The sequence below is a fragment of the Plutella xylostella genome, chromosome 26 (assembly GCF_932276165.1).
Source record: "Plutella xylostella chromosome 26, ilPluXylo3.1, whole genome shotgun sequence".
Lineage (NCBI taxonomy): Eukaryota > Metazoa > Arthropoda > Insecta > Lepidoptera > Plutellidae > Plutella > Plutella xylostella.
The window spans coordinates 3,850,675-3,870,673 of NC_064006.1; the positions used below are offsets into that span (position 1 = coordinate 3,850,675).

Here is a 19,999-nt window from a genome sequence, read left to right on the forward strand (position 1 = left end):
TCAATATTTTGATAAATGTTATCTGACGAATAAAAGTGTTGCTGTCACTGTCAAGGTAATACAAACATTGAGACGCGACAGCATCAATATTATTCCCCAGCAAAACTTTATTGAAAAATAAGCCTTAGTGTGTTTTTCCTATCAACCGACGATATACCTACTCAAGTTTTGTTTTTGCTATTATGATAAGATAAATTTTCCCATATTTTTTTGTCGGCAACATCTGTGGTTTGAGTGAGAAGGAGAATAGCGGTATATTTGTAGTTGGTCTGAGATGGCAACGCATCACAACGCGTAGATTGTATAAAAATTTATGACCCAATTTGTGGGTCCAGCCAGATTCGTCCCATTCCACACTCGACCCGGCCAAACTCGACCCGGCCAAACTCGACCCGAATTTCTAAAATACGATAATTGATTGATAAGGTCTAGGTACTTTGGTTGAAATGTACTGTCAGCCACAAGATTTTTTTTTACTGAAATTATAGTTAGGTGTTTTATGTGCTGATGAATTCAAACAAAAGTAACAATTTGTACTTTTAATCATTTATTTATCATTTTCTAAACATTATAAACATTATTAGTAGGTTACACATGTTTTGAATTATAAACGTAATAAGTAATAATAAATATTAACAAAATAAGTAACTATTTATAATTATGTGTGCTGTATATTATTACTGTGATTTTACAGTTAGACAAAAAATATCTTTATTATGAAAATATGTATAAAATCCTTTTTATAAAATCCGTTTGCTGTTTATAAAATTATAATTACTTCGCAGTAGCCCTTGCTTATCAAATGCATAAATTACAATACAAGTAAGTGCGCAAAAGAGATGGATGCAGGCCATCCAAATCTTGACCATTGTTATCGATAACGATAACCCGTTAATTTCAGAAGAGCAAAAACAATGAGAAGGGTAAACTACCTTTCTCTGTTACTGAGGTCAAATTTAGGCTAGTTATACTATTTTATAAAATAATAATCATTTTAGTCAACATATTTCTTAATTTTAAGTGATAATCACTTTATATGCAATCAATTAAGAAATCCATAAACATTTTCTGTCCACTGTACTTTGAGATAAGGAAAAAAATACAAACAAAAATGAACCTTATCGAAATTATGAAATTCGGGTCGAGTGTGGAATGGGACGAATCTGGCTGGACCCAAATTTATGTAGTTACCCACAGAGTAGGTAACTAATTATATTACCTACATACCTATACAAGTAGGTAAATTGAGGTAAATGAACCAAGGACTTTTATTATACATATACAAAGTCCTTGAAATGAACTTATATAAACTCTATGCTAATGAGAAATCTCCAGACAATATAACCACTGAGAAAAAAAAACACTACGTAATATAAGTTCTGAGTTCCGCCGGTGTAGACCTATGCCAATAAGTCCATATGACTCAGTCAACATATTTTTAATTGTTAAAAACAAAATAAAGAATAAATAACTATGTGGTTAATTTTATTGCTTAGTTTGCTCGTATTGATAGGGTGCGTTGCATTGCTGAAGATTGTGGCATGGAGGCGTCTTGTGAAGAGGAGTGCGGCTATCCCAACCCTGTCTGGTTGGGTGCCAGTCATGGGACATGTGCAAAACTTGCTGCAGAGCCAAGTCAGTAAGTAGGACATTGTAAAAATAGCTATCTAAAACTTAGTTTCTGTTTAGTAGAGTAAGTTTTATCACTCATTTGGCCGAGTCGCTCATTCGCCTGAGCATGCTCAAGTGGATACAAGGCTATACTTACGTTGTAAGCAGACAAAATGTCACTTTCATACTTTCTAAGATGTGTCCTGATTCCTGATTACTAACTAAAAAAATATTTTTTAAAATTAAATTAGTTAAGAATGAGTCATTTAACCTCTACCTTTTGGCTTACAATACTTTTTACTTTTAAAACACCCTGTATAGTTGATGTCAGATAAACACTCCTAGTTTCAACTGTTCACAGAAATAGCTGAGTTCGTGGACGGGATTCAGAAAGAGACACGCAAACGTGGCGGAATCACGACCATGTGGATCGGACCTCTTCCCACTTATCGTAAGAACTAATTAGTTAAGTGTAAATTGTTCCATGGAACAAGGTATATAGAATAATGAAAAAACTTCCCAGGCTAGATATATTATAGACGTATATGAACGCGGTCTTTAAAAAAATGATATCAAATGGAGACCATCAATACAATACAATACAATAAACTTTATTAGCACACCATAAAAAAATTAAATCTAACTTAAATAACAGAAATGCACAAATGGCGGTCTTATCGCTAAAAGCGATCTCTTCCAGACAACCGTTGTAACTAAGAAAAGATAAAACATAAAAAAGAGCATTTAGGTGTACTTACGTACAAATATTATTCATCCATTTATTTATTTTTCACCATAAGTTCAAAAGAGTTTTTTTTTTAAATTTTTACAGTTATTACTGACCCGGATGATGCTCTCACATTAAGTAACGCATGTCTAAAGAAACCATACATCTACAACTTCTTGGATGCGTGGCTCGGGAATGTCTGCCTTCTGTATTCACTTCGTAAGTACTACATGATGGTGATGATGATGATGATGATGATTGGTCCGACAGGTCCGTTCTCGACGTAGATAAACGTAACTTAATCGCGATTTGCTTGTGATTGGTGGAACGCATTAAATGAGTTTATCGGTTTGCGATTGCAATGCGATGTACTTATCTATATAACCAGTTGTAGAAGTGGTAAATAAATTATAAATATGAAACGTTAAAATCAGTTTGACATTTCAATGCTTTTTTAAGCCAGCAACCACTTACCTATTATTCTGCAAATTACAACATTCTGCGACAAAAAATATGGAAGCCTGTGACCAATAAAGTGTATAATAATATGGAGAAGCATTTCAAGACAAGTCAGTCCGTGACTTTCTATTCTCTATTCTATTCTCTGTGGGGGTGTCAGTACCTGCACCTGGCTCTCTCGAGTGGAACCTTTGTGCATATCCCCAAGGTCTAAACTGCCTTCCTAAGCTTGGACCATTTCCCACCACGCTGGTCCACTGCGGGTTGGTGGGTTCACATATCTAGATGTGCTAAGTCTAGATATGCAGGTTTCCTCACGATGTTTTCCTTCACCGTAAGAGCAATGGTATACATTGTACTTAAATTCAGAAAATAACTCATTGGTACATGTCAGCGCCGGGATTCGAACCCGCATCTCTGGCGTGAGAAGTGGGCGCTTACCCGACTGAGCTACCACCGCACCGTCCGTGACGTTACCTACAGTTCTACTGAAAACCAGCGCTGTAGCCTGTCAAAGCATCAAACTGAGCTAGAACCTCTGCTGCCGCACCGGGAAGCAAAATGGTTGCTAAATTTTTATTACTTATAAACATTTTTTTTGTGTGCGTGAAATAACTAAAAATTCATTTCTTTCTTCTTTAATTGTTAGGTAATTGCACGACTCATCTTAGTTTCAACAAAACTGAAACGATTGCCATCTTTGCAGCCCACAAATGGAGGGCGCAGCGCAAGCAACTGAACCCATTCTTCAACCCGCGACACCTGAATGGTTTCCTCGAGGTCTTCAACGAACAGGCCGCGATGCTGGTCAACATGTTTGAACCTCACGTGGGGGGAGAGGCATTCGACTTCAAACATTATCTGGTTGATATCACACTCGACACTATAAAGAGTAAGTTTAACTTATAATTCACATGTTGGTCCTGTGTAAAGATCGACTTTTGCAGGAGAGAAACAATAAAACGTAGGTAGGTACCTACTGATAGCAATAGTGCAACGCACACATCCTACTAGAAGTCGGTAAGAAATGTATGTAGGTAAATCCGAGGAAATAATAATCGACCCGTGTATCTATCTGTCATACCAAAAGTCGCTCGTGGGCACCCACTGTAGTGTTTTAAGCAGGCGACTCCGCCCAGGAAAGAGAGAGAGCTAAACGAACGAACCTAATCCTGCTAACCACCTGCAAAGGCTTTCTCAACAACTACCTACGTAGTTTTATACAGTTATTTTTGTGTTTCCAGCAAATATGTTTGGAAGGCAGGAAGATACTGTGGGACAAAACAAATGCGCATACAAGGAGGCAATTGAGGACGTTTTAAATATATACATGAAACGCTTCAGTAATATATTCCTACATTCTGACTTATTATATCAATTCACCAAAAGTAAAGGTGTTGAGGACAAAGCGGTGCATTTGTTACAGAAAACAGCTTCTGATGTAAGTGTGATCTCTTTGTCATCTTGATCGTCATCATCATCAGCCCGTTACATAAGTAGTCGTCCACTGCTGGACATCGGCCTTTACCAAGGAGCGCTAAAACACTCTGTCTTCGGCCTTCCTCATCCAGATATAAGAATCTACTCCCTGTACTATATAATTAAGGGCATGTTTCACAATGTCTGGTTAATGGCTACCTGTCGGATAAAATACATGCTGTCACACTCTGTCATTATGTTTTTGACAGTGACAGCATGTCTTTTATCCCACAGGTAGCAATTAACCAGACATTGTGAAATAGGCCCTAAGTGGAATATATGTATATACTATATTTTGTTCTAGGCATGTTTTGTTTGCATTCAAATATTTATGAATGATATTTCAATAATTTACAAACAAATACTTATATAGGTACCTATAGGTTAGGTACGGTCAGGTGCAAAGAAACCTGACCCCGCTCTCATACTAACAATGCTTCTGAGGGGGGTCAGGTTTATCTGCCCCTTACTGTACCTTCCTGAATATAAATAATTATGTGTAATTCTTGAATGAACTTGAGTTATAAAATAATACAAAGAAAACTCGTTTCAGGCTCTGATTAAAGTGAAATCTGCAGCTACCTCTGAAGATCAACCTTCAGGTAAAGTTCTAACCATGAAATTCATATCACAATGATATTTCAATTCGAACTAGATGGAGTGTCACATACAAAAACAAAGCTAAATAATGTCCGCATGTTGTTAACCGTTAAACAGAGTTAAACATTAAGTTAAACTGACAACCATTGTACCAATGAATAAAGTGACAAATCTTTTAACCGAACTAATTCAAAATAAGAGCTCACTGGGAAAGTGAGGTCTTGTCGAGACGTTTCTTTTGTACTGGCACTCCATCTAGCTCGTATTAATATATCATTGTTCGGATAGTGCAAACATCATAATACACATAGAAGGCTGATCATCTGATGTCAAAATATAAAGTATCCCGTGCAGGCGAATGGACATCGGGCATGTATGTAAAACAGTCGCACCACCTAAACTCTCTCAAAGTCGGTCCAATTATCCATTCCATTGGGTTTGAGAGCGCCCCCGTGTACTGCGCACACATTTTTGGCACTTTAATCAACTAGTGCACAGTTGATTGATCTTAATGAAATGGACCGCTGTGGTCTGATTTGTCCCATAACATAACATAAAAATAGTAATTTTAAAAGGCACAAATTTTGAATGTACCAATATTTAAAAAAAAACTAATGTTCAGTTGTGGCAAGTACCTACTTAAAATTTGTGCCTTCAGGCTCCTCGACACGGGTCGGTTATCGACGTCGATAAACTCGTTTAATGCTTCCGCATTGCACATGCCCCAATTACAGCGCCGTATATATGGTGAAACGCAATATAATGACTAGATATACGCGATACGCAAAAAATGATGAAAACTGACCCGTGCAGCTGAGGCAGAATCGCTACCGAAATAAATTAGATACCAGCAACGGAAACTTTGCAACAAAAGCAAGTACCAACACTAAAAAACATGCTGTGTACACATTGTTTTGGTGTTAAGACTAGACTAGAATTTATGTAATTTACTTTATGTTATATTGTAAACGTCTTTAATACTGTTGTGTGTGCCAAATAAAATAAAATAAAATAAAAATAAAATAAAAAAAGTTTATACTCTGTCTATTATATTACTTATTGGTTTTTTTGACATTCCAAATCCCATAGATATTTGATGACTGCAAAAGAAAACCAACTTTACTTACCAGACATAAGGAAACGTCTAAAAAAAATAATATAGTGGAAGCTCTATAATCAATAATTACTTTGACGTGGTACGCCTTTTCTCCTTCCTTCAGTGCTACCAGTAAAAGCTAAACTCCAATCCAAAAGTTTCTTTCGCCATTTCTTTCCTCCTTAATGACGGGGCCTTTGTGAAATGTTGGTAGAGTAATATTATGACTATTGAGAAGTAATTGTAAAATTCTACGTCAAATAAGCCATATTTCATTTCATTTCAATATTTTAACCGTTACAAAATAAGCGTATATAGTTTCCTATCTGCTACAAATGTAACCCGCTTTCTCCGCAGATAAGAATTTCAAACCATTTGTCTCTCTAATGCTGGAGCTGCTGGAAGACGGGTCGTTGTCGGAAGCGGAGATTCAGCAGCACCTCGACGGGTTCCTGTTCGCCGGCCATGACACCTCGGCCACGCAACTCATTTACATTTTCATGGCTATAGGACATTACCCTGAAGTTCAGGAGCGAATTTACAAAGAGTAAGTAGATGACAAAGGATCAGTGCAGCTGCAGGCACACAATTGATAGGTAATAGGTAGATGCTTATTTATTTTGTGTTACAGGCCATTTTAATAATCCTATATTGTATTACTTTTGAAATAGACAGATACATTGTTTATTTACCGAACACAATACAAATATAGGTTACACGGACAGACTTTCATAGGTATCTTTTGTTTTGGTATTTTCCTAAGTAATAAATTGTTATAAAGGACGACACTAACTATAAATATTCTGCCGTATCCATTATAAAAACAGAATCTATGCAACTTATACCTACATAATTATTAGGGCCTGTTTCACAATATTATGTGGATATTGGCCACCTGTAGCGTAAAATACATGCTGTAACTCTCTGTAACTATGTTTTATACAGTGACAGCATATCAGTTATCTCATAACAGGTAGTCATTTTCCAGACATTGTTAAAAAGGCCCTAATAATACATATAAACTATTTCAGGTTAAAAGAAGTGCTGGGCGATAAGCCGAGAGCTGTGACTAAAGAAGACCTTCCGAAGCTGGTGTACCTCACTGCTGCCATCAAGGAGAGCATGCGACTGTACCCGATCGCACCAGTCGTTATGAGAGACGTAGACCGAGATGTTAAACTAAGTAAGACCTAAAAAATTCTATTTTTATAATAATATCACTGCGTCTGAATATAACTTTAAAACAGATATTTGTGCCTATAAACATGACTTGACCGAGAATTCACGCCGTTTAGAGTGGCCCCTGCATCGCTTACCTATCTAGAAAAGTAAAATAATTACCTATAATACAAGGTGGGCCAAAAGTAATCACCCTATTGGAAGTTGCTCTCATTTGTACAAATGGCCGCCAATTTTAAAATTTGTTTTGATATTTTGGACTAGACAAATGCAGAATACAAGTTCAGAAGCCATGGAGTGGCATACTCTCAAAGAACCCGTAATAATTGTGTATATTCAGTTTTCGGCTCGCCTTTTTTTCGTTTCATCTGTAATTTTTCCCTGAAATATCGCCCGATTTAACCGTTTGAGACGGTTTTTGTGGGATTTTTTAAAACCCCTGTTTATGTGAATAAGCCCGTGTCTTTGGAAGCCCTTAAGGACAAGATTCAACACGAGTACGAGAATCTCTCGCCCGAAGTTCTCGCTGATATGATGAGAAATGCCAGAGGAGCGCGCATGGCAATAATTTGTGACGGCGCCCATTTGGCCGATATCATCTTTTAGACTTTACCAATAAAATTGTAAAGGTTAACATATCCATAAGCAAAAAACAGAATCAAAGTTTTAGAACAAAAATGAGAGCCAAAACAACATCGGACTTCTTTTGTCTACCTATCAGAATGGCTAGTACGGGGCGTAAGTCGTTTTGCATTGCGCTCACTCACATCGCGCGTCCTCGAGCGCGACGGAGAACTTTTCACGTCTTGAAGTGCGCGTCTTGCGCCCTGTGCTAGGCTAGCTGGCCTGATGCTGGGTTCCTAGCCAATGCTTGCCCTAACTGGGCCATGGCAATCCAGATGGACCGACGACCTCAGTCAAGGAGCCTTTAGTGGCGGGATGAGCACGGCTGAGGACAGACTGTCGTAGCGCTCCTTGACAGAGCACTATGTCCAGCAGTGGATAAATATAACTACGGGATGATGATGATGTAGCCGTGAGCGGATGTCCTTGTCAAGCAGACTATACCGACAGGGTTCATGAGAATTGAAACTATAGATACCAAGTTTTTAAAATCATATTTTAATTTCCAGAAAACGTGACCCTCCCAAGCGGGACATTCGCGTTCATATTAATATCGGGCATCAACCGCAGCGGCGTGTGGGGCGCTGATGCGGATCAGTTCGACCCGGGGCGCTGGCTGGAGCCGGCGCGCCTGCCCGCCAGCCCCGCCGCCTTCGCCACCTTCAGTGTAGGGAAACGGGACTGCATTGGTAAGACCACCTTGTTTTTTTCTTCACGATGAAGGATAAACATTGTGAGGAAACCTGCATATCTAGATTTAGCACATCTAGGTATGTGAACCTGCAGTGGACCAGCGTGGTTGGAAATGGTCCAAGATTAGGAAGGCAGTTTCGACCTTGGAGATATGCACAAAGGTTCCACTCGAGAGAGCCAGGTGAAGGTGCTTATACTCCCACGGAGAATAGAATAGACCAACTTCTTCTTCTTCTTCAGCCTATAGCGATGGATGCGATCTATAGCTTTCTAGAATGCTTTAGGAGAACATCAGCCAAGGCAATGGGGCGTGGCGTATAGACTCGATTCATCATCATCAGCCTTGAGCAGTCCACTGCTGGACGTAGACCTCTCCCAAAGGAGGAGGTCCTAAACTACACGTTTGCCTAGTCGCGGTCTCCACTTCAGAACACTTGGGTCGCTTAGATTTCATGAGGACACATATTTTAATGTACTACCCCTTTGGGGATTACAGTCGTGAGAATTTTTCAATAATAAGTATACATATAAACTTTGTATTCAATGGTAATTATTAGCTACCTATATACCTACCTACGACTTGCAGCTAGACTAATGATTCATTCCGATCATTAACACACAGCAACATACATGTTCATTAACATAAAAAACTCAGGTAAAAGGTAGTTTTTTGTTAAATAACTGTAGTATGATGAGATTTAAAAAAATTAACTACACAATTGAGTTTAGCGTTCAAAGACACTTAACCTCTGACCTGCCTCTAAAATACCTAATCATCAAGTTTCATACACATTCAGAGATGATGAATCCAGGAGTTGTCAGAGAGAGCATACCTATTATGTAGGTGGGTGATACACTCTAATTTTTAATAAGTAGATACGAGTACATGGTATACACTCGCGAGCTATGAAAAAGTTACACCCCTTTCAGTTATTTACCAAAAGGCCCCAATTTTCTTAAAAATTGGATACAATCCTATTTACTTTTCTAGTTGGTTATATTCTGTTCTGATGAGCTGTTTAATTTACTACAATATTAAAAAGACGGGTTCATTAAGCCCGTCACAGACTCAGCTGTAATATATATTTCTCTGACGTCACCAAGCGATACCGTAATATATATGTATACATGCGAACACTAGGACGACCATCAATGAATGAAGGCATAATATACAGGGTGGCCCAAAGAGTGACTCCAAAGGAAAATGTTTGATTCCTTAGGTCAAGGGGTAGCCAAATCACCCCCATGTATGTTCAGCAATTTTTAGTAGTTTAGGAGTTATGATTTTTTTAACTAATTTTCTACGAAAATCGACCTCAGTGGATCAATTATGTTTTATTATTTTTTTGGATAACTTATTTAAATATTTTTTTATTTTTGTGTCATCCTCTTAAGTTGTTCTTTTAACCATAAAAGTTTCAGCTTCCTAGCTGTAATGTAAGTTAGTTATTTTTATATCGAAAGTTCAAATTATATCATCGAGCTAGACTGCTCTGAATTTTCAACTTGAAACTAAAAATTGAAATAGTTATTCTCATGGTCCCTTATTAATTTAAAAAACTCCGCAAGGTTCCAAAATTACATAAAAATAAAAATAAACTATTGCTTAATGGGGTATTATTTCCAGAAAACAGCCTTCAAAGGTACGTGGGTGGAAAATACCTAATTAGTAAATTGTTTCAGAAAGTTTAAAGATTCCTGTTAGGTAACTAAGGACTAATTAAGTTAGAAAATGTATCAAATTAAAGGGAAAATAAAATTATTTACTATTTTTTTTATTTTAGTTGCATGTTTGAATGAAAATTCTTAGTAAAATGTTTTAGTGTGAGTTGTAAGATTAATGCGATAATTGTATTATTAACAATAAGTAAATAGACTCAAATAATTATTTGACACATTTACTCATAATAAATTTTCAAAATGGCGACCTCCCAAATCAATACACAGCCTACATCTACGCAAGAAATTTTGTTTAAGTTGCCTAAACGCTTCTCTGTTTCCTCTAACGACATTTCCGGCCTCTCCAATTCGCTGTCTTAGCTTCTCTTCATTTACCGATTCTCGGGCGTAAGCTATGTCTTTGTAATAACCCCAAATAAAAAAATCAATCGGATTTAGGTCAGGCGATAGTGAAGGCCTTGAGCAACTCCATAAAAATTATGCATTTCTGCATATTCGGCCAACGTGTAGTTCATACTGTTGGGTTTTAGTAGTAAAACCAATGGATAAAGGTGATGAATATTTATTGTAATTAGGTAGTTTTAGGTAGCAGAGCAGAGGTTACACGAAAGTAAAAAGTGACTTTTCTATTGACATAATCTACGATAGACAATAGAAAACAAAACCATTAGTTGAGTTTACAAACTACTTCAACACATACTCGTAATAATAATAATCCGTGACTTGAAAGAAAGCCACGAAACGATCGGGCCGTTCGAATTGCCGCCGAGGCTGAATGTCTCCATTAGACGTACAAATTGTTTCTCGAAAATGATCTTCCCTTATTATTGGAGGAAGTCAACCTCGCTTTTCGAAGACACATAGTTTTCCAAAATGACGGTGCACCATGCCACTACGCAGCACAAGTGCGTAATCATTTAAATGAAACGTATCCCAACATGGCCTTCACGATCGCCTGACCTAAATCCGATAGATTTTTTTTATTTGGGGTTATTACAAAGACATAGCTTACGCCCGAGAATCGGTAAATGAAGAGCAGCTAAGACAGCGAATTGGAGAGGCCGGAAATGTCGTTAGAGGAAACAGAGAAGCGTTTAGGCAACTTAAACAAAATTTCTTGCGTAGATGTAGGCTGTGTATTGATTTGGGAGGTCACCATTTTGAAAAATTATTATGTAGTCTGAGCCTATCTGAAACCTAGTTAAACATTGTGAGATATGGCGTTTCGACTTTCTCCGTGTTCGGCATCATAAGGGTCACAGTGACAGTTAAATAAAGTCCATTTTTCTCTCCACCTTTAGTTTGCAAGGTGCGGGTGCCTATATAAATAGAGTGAGTCGCCCGCGCGCCTCAGTTGGTTTTTGATTTTTGAAGTGAACACTTCGGCAAAATGGCTCAATGTAGCCACGGTTCTCGTCGGCTTCGCTCCGACGGGGAAAAATATAATATTGAATTTGCGGAGTCCTCGCTGCCGGGAGCTGTAGCGTGATGCGGACCAGGCGGCGCGGGGCCTGCCGGCTGCTGCGCGCGCAGCCATTGCTGAGGATTTCGCAACGAAGGTTTGAGTTGATAAGCCGTGAGTAAAATGCTATTATTTACTGCTTTTAAAAGCTCAGCCACTGGTCATAATGCTCCGGCGCTTGGGGTTTTTATCCCACGCAGTAGGGTCCGATTCAATAGTCGTGGTGATGATTGATCACATATTCCGGTCCTACTAGTGGCGCTTGAGCTAGATACTTACATTAATGACCGCTTTAAGTAAAGCATATGTTAATTTTATACAGGAAAAAATTATGAAAATATATTTTTCTACCCTCAATTTCTAATATTTTTAGAAAACAGTTGATAAAAACTTTGCTATTACAATAATGCACTTGATTATAGCTTATGTAAGGCTTTACAAACAGGAGCTTTCCAGGACCGTCATAGGATTTTTTTACAGGAAGCACGTGGCTCCGAGTTTCAGTATGTTGGGACATTGTGGCATGTGCGGCGAGTAATGTGATCCGCCGGTACCTACCCGCTGAGGGTAGGCAGGCCGATTCGGTGAAATTGAAGTTTCGTGTAACCTGCACCCGGCCCTGTGCTCCCGCGCTGGGCGCCGTCTCGTGGCACCTGCATCGCAGCGTACACCCGGCCCTGCGCTCCTGCCCTGGCCACCGGTACGTGCCACCTGCACCGCAGCATACACCCGGCCCTGTGCTCCTGCGCTGGCCGCCGTCTCGTGCCACCTGCATCGCAGCGTACACCCGGTCCTGGCCCTGGCCACCGGTTTGTGGTACCTGCATCGCTGCATAGACCCAGCCATGCACTCATGCCCTGGCGGCTGTACACCCGGTCCTGGCCCTGGCCACCGTTTTGTGCCACCTGCATCGCAGCGTAGACCCAGCCATGCACTCCTGCCCTGGAGGCTGTGATGTCCCACCTGCATCGCTGCGCACACCTGGCACTCCTGTTCTGGTTGCCAGATCCAAACGCCCCCTGTCTGGGAAGAGATTTTATGCTCAGTGGAAACGCCTGCACTATTGCTAGCACGGTCATCATCATCATCAGCCATCATTATGAGTGACTTATTTAGAAGGTATCGAGTAACGTGCGCTATTCATCAGTGATTTTGGCATATGCAGACGAACGTTTACTGCCAAGGTTGGTCATGTTAGCCATACAAGGGCACACCAACGAAGCCTGAGTAACCACCTGCAGTCGCCGTAGCCACATCGGCATGGATGACGACAAATCGGGTAACGTGCACCGCTTCTAAAAGTGTTATAGCACTTCAATTTGATGACTCCGCTGAGGTAGGGTATTCTATTAAAGCAGCTTTCTTCTGAACTGCCCAAAGTAACCTGTAGACTGCTCCGGGGGATAGTTGTGCAATCAATTTTTTATTTCGATGTCTCTGCTGAAGAAACTGTCTAATGCAGCTTTTGTTCTAAACTGCCTAAAGATCATTGGACTGCTCATGGGAATGGTGACGCACGGTAAGTACAGATGCGTTACTCTATACTGATGAGAAACGAACGAACGAGAGCTGTCGTGCAATCGGCACGTTTAATACATACAAACAGATATAGCGGCTCGCGCCGCAGTGCACTGAAAGTTCGTTTTTCGCCATATAAAGTGACCCCTCAGACACTATCTTAAGTGTCATGACACATCGGCAGATTCCAGCTTTGAGTCTTTTCTTTTCTCGGCTGTGAGCAAAGTGAATCCAACCGGCGAGTGTTCAACCTAAAAGCACTGAGCTAATTCCTGATTTCGTGAAAGTCGCTTTTGCTATACCATACCGCTTCACAAGTTACCGAATTTATTATGATCCTACTGTCGGGTGATCATGATCGGAGTGTCATCGCGGTTTCTGAGTGGCACCATATTAGCTGTCTTCCTTATGTCCCAGTGGATTGTGAGTGTGTATCCGAGCTCTTTGTTGAAAAATGCGTGTACCTCCTAAGCAGCAGCTGTCTACTAGTTGTGTATCGAATAAATCGAGTAACGGTGTTCTTGCACGAGACGACTACCTTTTGGTAAAATTATAACTTCCACTATTCTGGGAACATGCATATACCTACTGTATACTGTGTATCACATCACGTGTAGCCGCAGCCCTACTCAATGTACGGAGCTAGATAATAAACAATGGCAGTCGTCATTAAATTTCTATGAATTTCGAAGGTCATCATTTGGAGCACAATCCAAAGTGTGAAAGTACCTATTCATGCCTAAACGGCTTCTCTAATATAAATGTATTTTTAATTCGATTCTGGCGCAAACGTTTCATAACTATTTTTCAACACTGTATCTGCTGAAACTACTTAGACTGACTGGTTAAGATGCAGACGTGCCGTTTTCACAATTCCATTTTGAGTAATCCTCAACTGTTTTATGGATCTTTCAGTTAGTTACGTAACAAGTTACCAAGTAAAAAAAAAAAAAAAAAATACTTGTGTCATGCTCGTACTCGCATCTCATTTAGGAGCTCTCTGGCCTCTAGCTGAAGGCTAGAACTGGTATATATATCTACTAAGCTAGTACATAGTTATAACCGGGCAGCGGTGACGTGGCAGCTGCTTGATTTATTAGAGTTTGCTGAAAACTTTCTAAATAAGTAATAATGATTAGTCATTATATTAACTCTTTGCAGTTCTTTCAGGATGCAATACCAGGTCGCTGAAGTAGGTAATCTTCCTTAGCTGGACAACAACAAGCGTTTTTGTTTTAAAGAATGTCACAGTTATTCGCCGTTTCACTGTCATATCGATGTCCAAGGACTTTTTCTTGGGTATAGCTAACTACCTAAGTTTACCTATAGATAGCCGCAAGCTATCTGCTGTTGGCGAACTGTCAGTTCTGATTGATAAGTCAGGCTCGAGGTGGCTCGTCCAACTGTCCATGTTCCCGCCACCATGATTGTTGCTTCCACAGATTAGAGAGTCTATGTTGGCTGTCGTTGCATCAGGTCTGATCAGGTACAACTAACATCTTTACGTACCATCTTTATTTAATCGAGCTATTTTATTTTGTTTTATCTAGGTTGACTTAACGGTTTCAAAATCGAACCTACAACAATGTAAGTAGGTACCTACCTACGTACCTTTGAAGTTGCAACAAGGCGAAGCCTTAAGGTTTTGGCCGAGACCTGCCCTTAGTGTTGACGAACATACCTAAAGGTGACCTTGTTAATGTTTTTCATATGAAGTACTGAACATTTTACTTATCCTGGTGGCATGACTGATCATTTACTTACCCAGTTAAGACATGATAGCCGGGTTTCATTTATCAACTATTATAATTGTTATTGTTGTGTTAATCAATCTATCAATATATTTTATTAATTGATGTCATCTACCAAGGAATGCTGCCAGAGCTCATAATATTCACACATGATGATACAGAATGATAGTAGCCCACAAAATGGGTGCAAAGGCTTATAAAATAACTTTCCTTCCTAGTAGGACTGCACAGGAACTCGTTAACCGCCGAGTTAGTTAGAATACAAAATTAGACGGTGTGTTACTTGTCAATCTAGAATATGAATATAGTGACCTGCATCATGTTTTGAAAAACTGAATACTTAGTTATCCGCCCGTGTCACAGCCTTCATCTAATATTTTCCAGTAGCTGATGAGGCTGAGATATTTAGTAAAATTATCTTCCCTTCAAGCACCACTCCTCGTTCCAAGGACTAGATGCCGCGCCAGGTGTTGCAGGCCGTGTCGTCGTACAGGGCTGACTGAGCAGGTCCTCGAGGCTCCAGGGTCGGCTGCTGCATTTCTGAGGTCAGTCCAGAATTACATACCCTAGTCAGCATGTGCTGACCTGAGCCCCAGCGGCCTGGATCGATATTCTACATTTTACAGCTTTTAAATATTGTTGCAAAGTATTTCACTGGTTCCATCCATTCGGCTAGTGTATGTTAAAAATATTGCCTTGACAATAACAAGATTTTGATCAATAATTACTTATTAGTATTGCTTTCGAAGAGGCACTGTGTGTATCCATATGTATAAATACCTACCTATATGTATAGGTACATACCTTCCATAACTTTCTGACAAGTCAGGAATAATAAGGAAGTACTTAAAAAAGTCTTATGTATACTTATACCTTTCTTTTTAGTATATCTATTACCTAGAAATCTATGCATTATAAATTTATAGATTCAAATATTTATCTACTGATATACTCATCAGTAGCTTATGGGTCACAGTTGGTTTTCTCTCCACCATGCGATAATAAACACATCTCACAATGTTTAACTAGGTTTCAGATAGGCTCAGACTACATAATAGACGCATTTTTCCTGAAATAAAAATGACATATTATGTATCTAGCCTATCTGAAACCTAGTCATTTCTGCATGGTGATATTACAACTGAGGCGCGCGGGCGACTCACTCTATTTATATAGGCACCCGCACCTTGCAAACTAAAGGTGGAGAGAAAAATGGACTTTATTTAACTGTCACTGTGACCCTTATGATGCCGAACACGGAGAAAGTCGAAACGCCATATCTCACAATGTTTAACTAGGTTTCAGATAGGCTAGATACATAATATGTCATTTTTATTTCAGGAAAAATGCGTCTATTATGAGTAAATGTGTCAAATAATAAAATTATTTTTTTATTTATTTATTTTTTTTTTAAAAATAGTAAATAATTTTATTTTCCCTTTAATTTGATACATTTTCTAACTTAATTAGTCCTTAGTTACCTAACAGGAATCTTTAAACTTTCTGAAACAATTTACTAATTAGGTATTTTCCACCCACGTACCTTTGAAGGCTGTTTTCTGGAAATAATACCCCATTAAGCAATAGTTTATTTTTATTTTTATGTAATTTTGGAACCTTGCGGAGTTTTTAAAATTAATAAGGGACCATGAGAATAACTATTTCAATTTTTAATTTCAAGTGAAAATTCAGAGCAGTCTAGCTCGATGATATAATTTGAACTTTCGATATAAAATAACTAACTTACATTACAGCTAGGAAGCTGAAACTTTTATGGTTAAAAGAACAACTTAAGAGGATGACACAAAAATAAAAAAATATTTAAATAAGTTATCCAAAAAAATAATAAAACATAATTGATCCACTGAGGTCGATTTTCGTAGAAAATTAGTTAAAAAAATCATAACTCCTAAACTACTAAAAATTGCTGAACATACATGGGGGTGATTTGGCTACCCCTTGACCTAAGGAATCAAACATTTTCCTTTGGACGTCACTCTTTGGGCCACCCTGTATATTTCTCAGTGTGTGGTAGCTTGCCATAATATACAATGTGTTGTTTTTCTAACCCGACAAACTTTAACAGTGTATTCTAAGAGTGATTTCATCGAGAAAACACCCCCATATGTGGGGTCAAATCTCAATATTCTAGAAATGGCAGCCATTTTAAAGTTGTAGATACTTAGTTTTCATAAAAAATCATATCTCGAGATTTAAAAGCCTTACGGACATGAAATAAAATGATTTTATCCGAAAAAAGTCATCTCTATCCAATAACAATATGAACTGCTAAAAAGTTACATAAAATAAGTTATAAGCACCTAATGTTGTTTTTTTTTTACAAAAACAGCAAAAATTTACAATTCCTTGATTAACTTAAAAAAATAATAATAAAAAAAAATAAAAAAAATACCTCAAAGGGGGGCTATTTTCAAAGATTAGGTGCTTATAACTTATTTTATGTAACTTTTTAGCTGTTGTACATATTTTTATTGGATAGAGGTGACTTTTTGCGCATAAAATATAAAAGGCGTTTAAATCTCGAGATATGGTTTTTTATGAAAACTAACCCCCAAATTCATAGAGCTTTTTGACACTTTACAATAGGTTTAAAATTGACGTTGTGTTAAACGAATTTAAACTTTTTGACTGACGTAAAGAGCCGAAACTCGGGTGTTGGTCAAATTAAATTTTAACCTTGTTGTAAATTTACAATACGATCTATGAATTTGAGGGTAAGTATTTAAAACTTTAAAATGGCTGCCATTTCTAGAATATTGAGATTTGACCCCACATATGGGGGTGTTTTCTCGATGAAATCACTCGTAGAATACACCGTTAAAGTTTTTGTCGGGTTCGAAAAACAACACATTGTATATTTATTACAGTACGGTACCTATAATTAATATTATATTAAAGCTAAGTCTGTGACGGGCTTTAAGCTATATAGCCTTTTCCGTTTAGGAATAATTTTTATGTTTTCATACTGAACGGAGTTCAGAATTTATAAAATCCAAAATGATCGGAAAATGGATTTGCAACATACTTACTATTAGTGCTATATTCAACGCAAGAGAGCACTTTATAATGTAACTGATAGGTATACAGGTATTAGGACTACTTACTACTTAAAAAAAAAACATAGATTTAATTTTTTTTGCGCTACCAGCTTGCTGCCGCTACATGTGTTCGTTATCGACGTAGATAATTGTCACTACATCAGGATTCGCCATAAATACGGCGCCGTGAATGGTGGAACACGCATAAGAGTTTATCGACGCGTCGGTAAACGTCACGTGCGAACTCGTGTAGCAGCCGCAGCGTACTTTAATATATTTTATGTTGGAGACTGAAAAATAATATATTACTTATATAAATTATTATCTATACTTTTTTTTCAGGAAAAACCTACGCTATGATGTCAATGAAAACGACGATAGCCCACATCATCCAAAACTATCGTCTAAAGGCAGACATTAACCAACTGAAGTGTCAACTGGATGTAATGTTGAAACCCCAATCCGGATGTGAACTCAGTGTTGAATTAAGAAGAACAATGTCTAGTAGTTAAATATGTAATAACTTGTAATTATATGTACAATTCTGGGGTGGCAGATTTCAGTGGACGGTCACTCGATTTAAGAGGATAAAAGTCAAAGACGTCCACTGATTTTCTCATGGTTTTTATAAGTACTTTAAATAAATCCCTTTAGAAACTCATTCCTATCGAAACCTATATTATCGTGTGATGAAGTCGAGATAATGAACACCATAAACAATGCTAATATTCATAATGATTTTGCTATTAAATAATAATTAAAAAAATTAAAAAACTGACTTCAAAAAACCACTAAAATGTAAGAAATAATTTAAGGTTTACACAAATTATGTGTGACAGTACAAATATGTATACCTAAGCAGGAACTGTTCTTTTTTGAAGTTGGTGACATATTTCTTCAGATTACTTTGTCACCGCACCGACATCAAAAAAGAACAGTTCCTGCTTAGGTATATTTGTACTGTCACATATAATTTGTGTAAACCTTAAATTATTTAATGCAGCAATGCACCTCTGCCTACCTCGCAAGGGAGTACATTAGTACAAGGCGTGAGTGCGTGTGTGTGTGTTAAATTATTTCTTACATTTTAGTGGTTTTTTGAAGTCGGTTTTTTAATTTTTTTAATTATTATTTAATAGCAAAATCATTATGAATATTAGCATTGTTTATGGTGTTCATTATCTCGACTTCATCACACGATAATATAGGTTTCGATAGGAATGAGTTTCTAAAGGGATTTATTTAAAGTACTTATAAAAACCATGAGAAAATCAGTGGACGTCTTTGACTTTTATCCTCTTAAATCGAGTGACCGTCCACTGAAATCTGCCACCCCTAGGACGCTGCCGCCCCTAGGCCGCGGCCTATGCGGCCTATTTACAAATCCAGGACTGACTGCCGGTTAAATAAAAACCTTTTTCGCACGAAAATCTCCAGCACTCCTCTTTGCAGAAGTTGCATGAAGGAATGTGAAAACCCATGGATCTCCGAGGATGTATGTTTTAGAACCTACCGTCTTAATTGTTATCTTAAGTTGTGTTATATGGACAATAAGTTATACTAATACTACTACCTTATTATACATAGTCTAGGATCTAGAAATTTCATTTATTTTCGCTAGAAATGGGCGCTTTTTTAACGTTTAAATTAACTTCTAGACTCTAGGTATTAGCATACTTGTTATTCTATGGTATTAGGCCTGTGTACTGTGCGTTTTTTTATGTTCAAGTACCTATAGACTTAATAGTAGTAAACGATATTATATTCTTCACAAAAGCAGTAAAGCTTTGTTTAGGCGGTTCCTTGTGTTACTTGTGTATAGTACATAGTTGCGACTATAATAATTTTATGATGCGAGTATTGTATACCTACTTTAATTGCAAAGGCAGGTGAATAGTTTCTTAGTCGTTGACTTATAATTGTCAGTCATACGTTATGTAAATACCATCCGGGTCATTCTATAATTAAGTGTAATATTATTTAATAATGTAACTGATTTTAACTCGTGTCGTCTTTACATTGTATGTTTAACATAGTTCTTAACTACCAGTTAAAGGTAAG

At 37.9% G+C, this 19,999-nt stretch overlaps 1 protein-coding gene across 1 annotated transcript; it reads left to right on the forward strand.

The window, feature by feature from the left end:
* Nucleotides 1-1,378: 1,378 nt before the first annotated feature.
* Nucleotides 1,379-18,471, forward strand: LOC105388776 (cytochrome P450 4V2). The gene is made up of 10 exons (XM_048630716.1): nucleotides 1,379-1,639; nucleotides 1,973-2,062; nucleotides 2,444-2,557; nucleotides 3,504-3,689; nucleotides 4,042-4,238; nucleotides 4,830-4,878; nucleotides 6,330-6,519; nucleotides 7,004-7,155; nucleotides 8,285-8,464; nucleotides 18,281-18,471. The coding sequence occupies exons 1-10, from the start codon at nucleotides 1,474-1,476 to the stop codon at nucleotides 18,448-18,450; spliced, it is 1,494 nt and encodes a 497-aa protein (XP_048486673.1). The 5' UTR covers nucleotides 1,379-1,473; the 3' UTR covers nucleotides 18,451-18,471.
* The last annotated feature ends 1,528 nt before the right edge of the window (nucleotides 18,472-19,999 follow it).

Bases quoted from the DNA above. Each gene is read 5' to 3' on its own strand.
- LOC105388776 (XM_048630716.1), top strand. From the start codon at position 1,474: ATGTGGTTAATTTTATTGCTTAGTTTGCTCGTATTGATAGGGTGCGTT. The intron at 3,690-4,041 runs GTAAGTTTAACT...TTGTGTTTCCAG, and splicing joins CACACTCGACACTATAAAGA to CAAATATGTTTGGAAGGCAG. The intron at 4,239-4,829 runs GTAAGTGTGATC...AACTCGTTTCAG, and splicing joins TACAGAAAACAGCTTCTGAT to GCTCTGATTAAAGTGAAATC.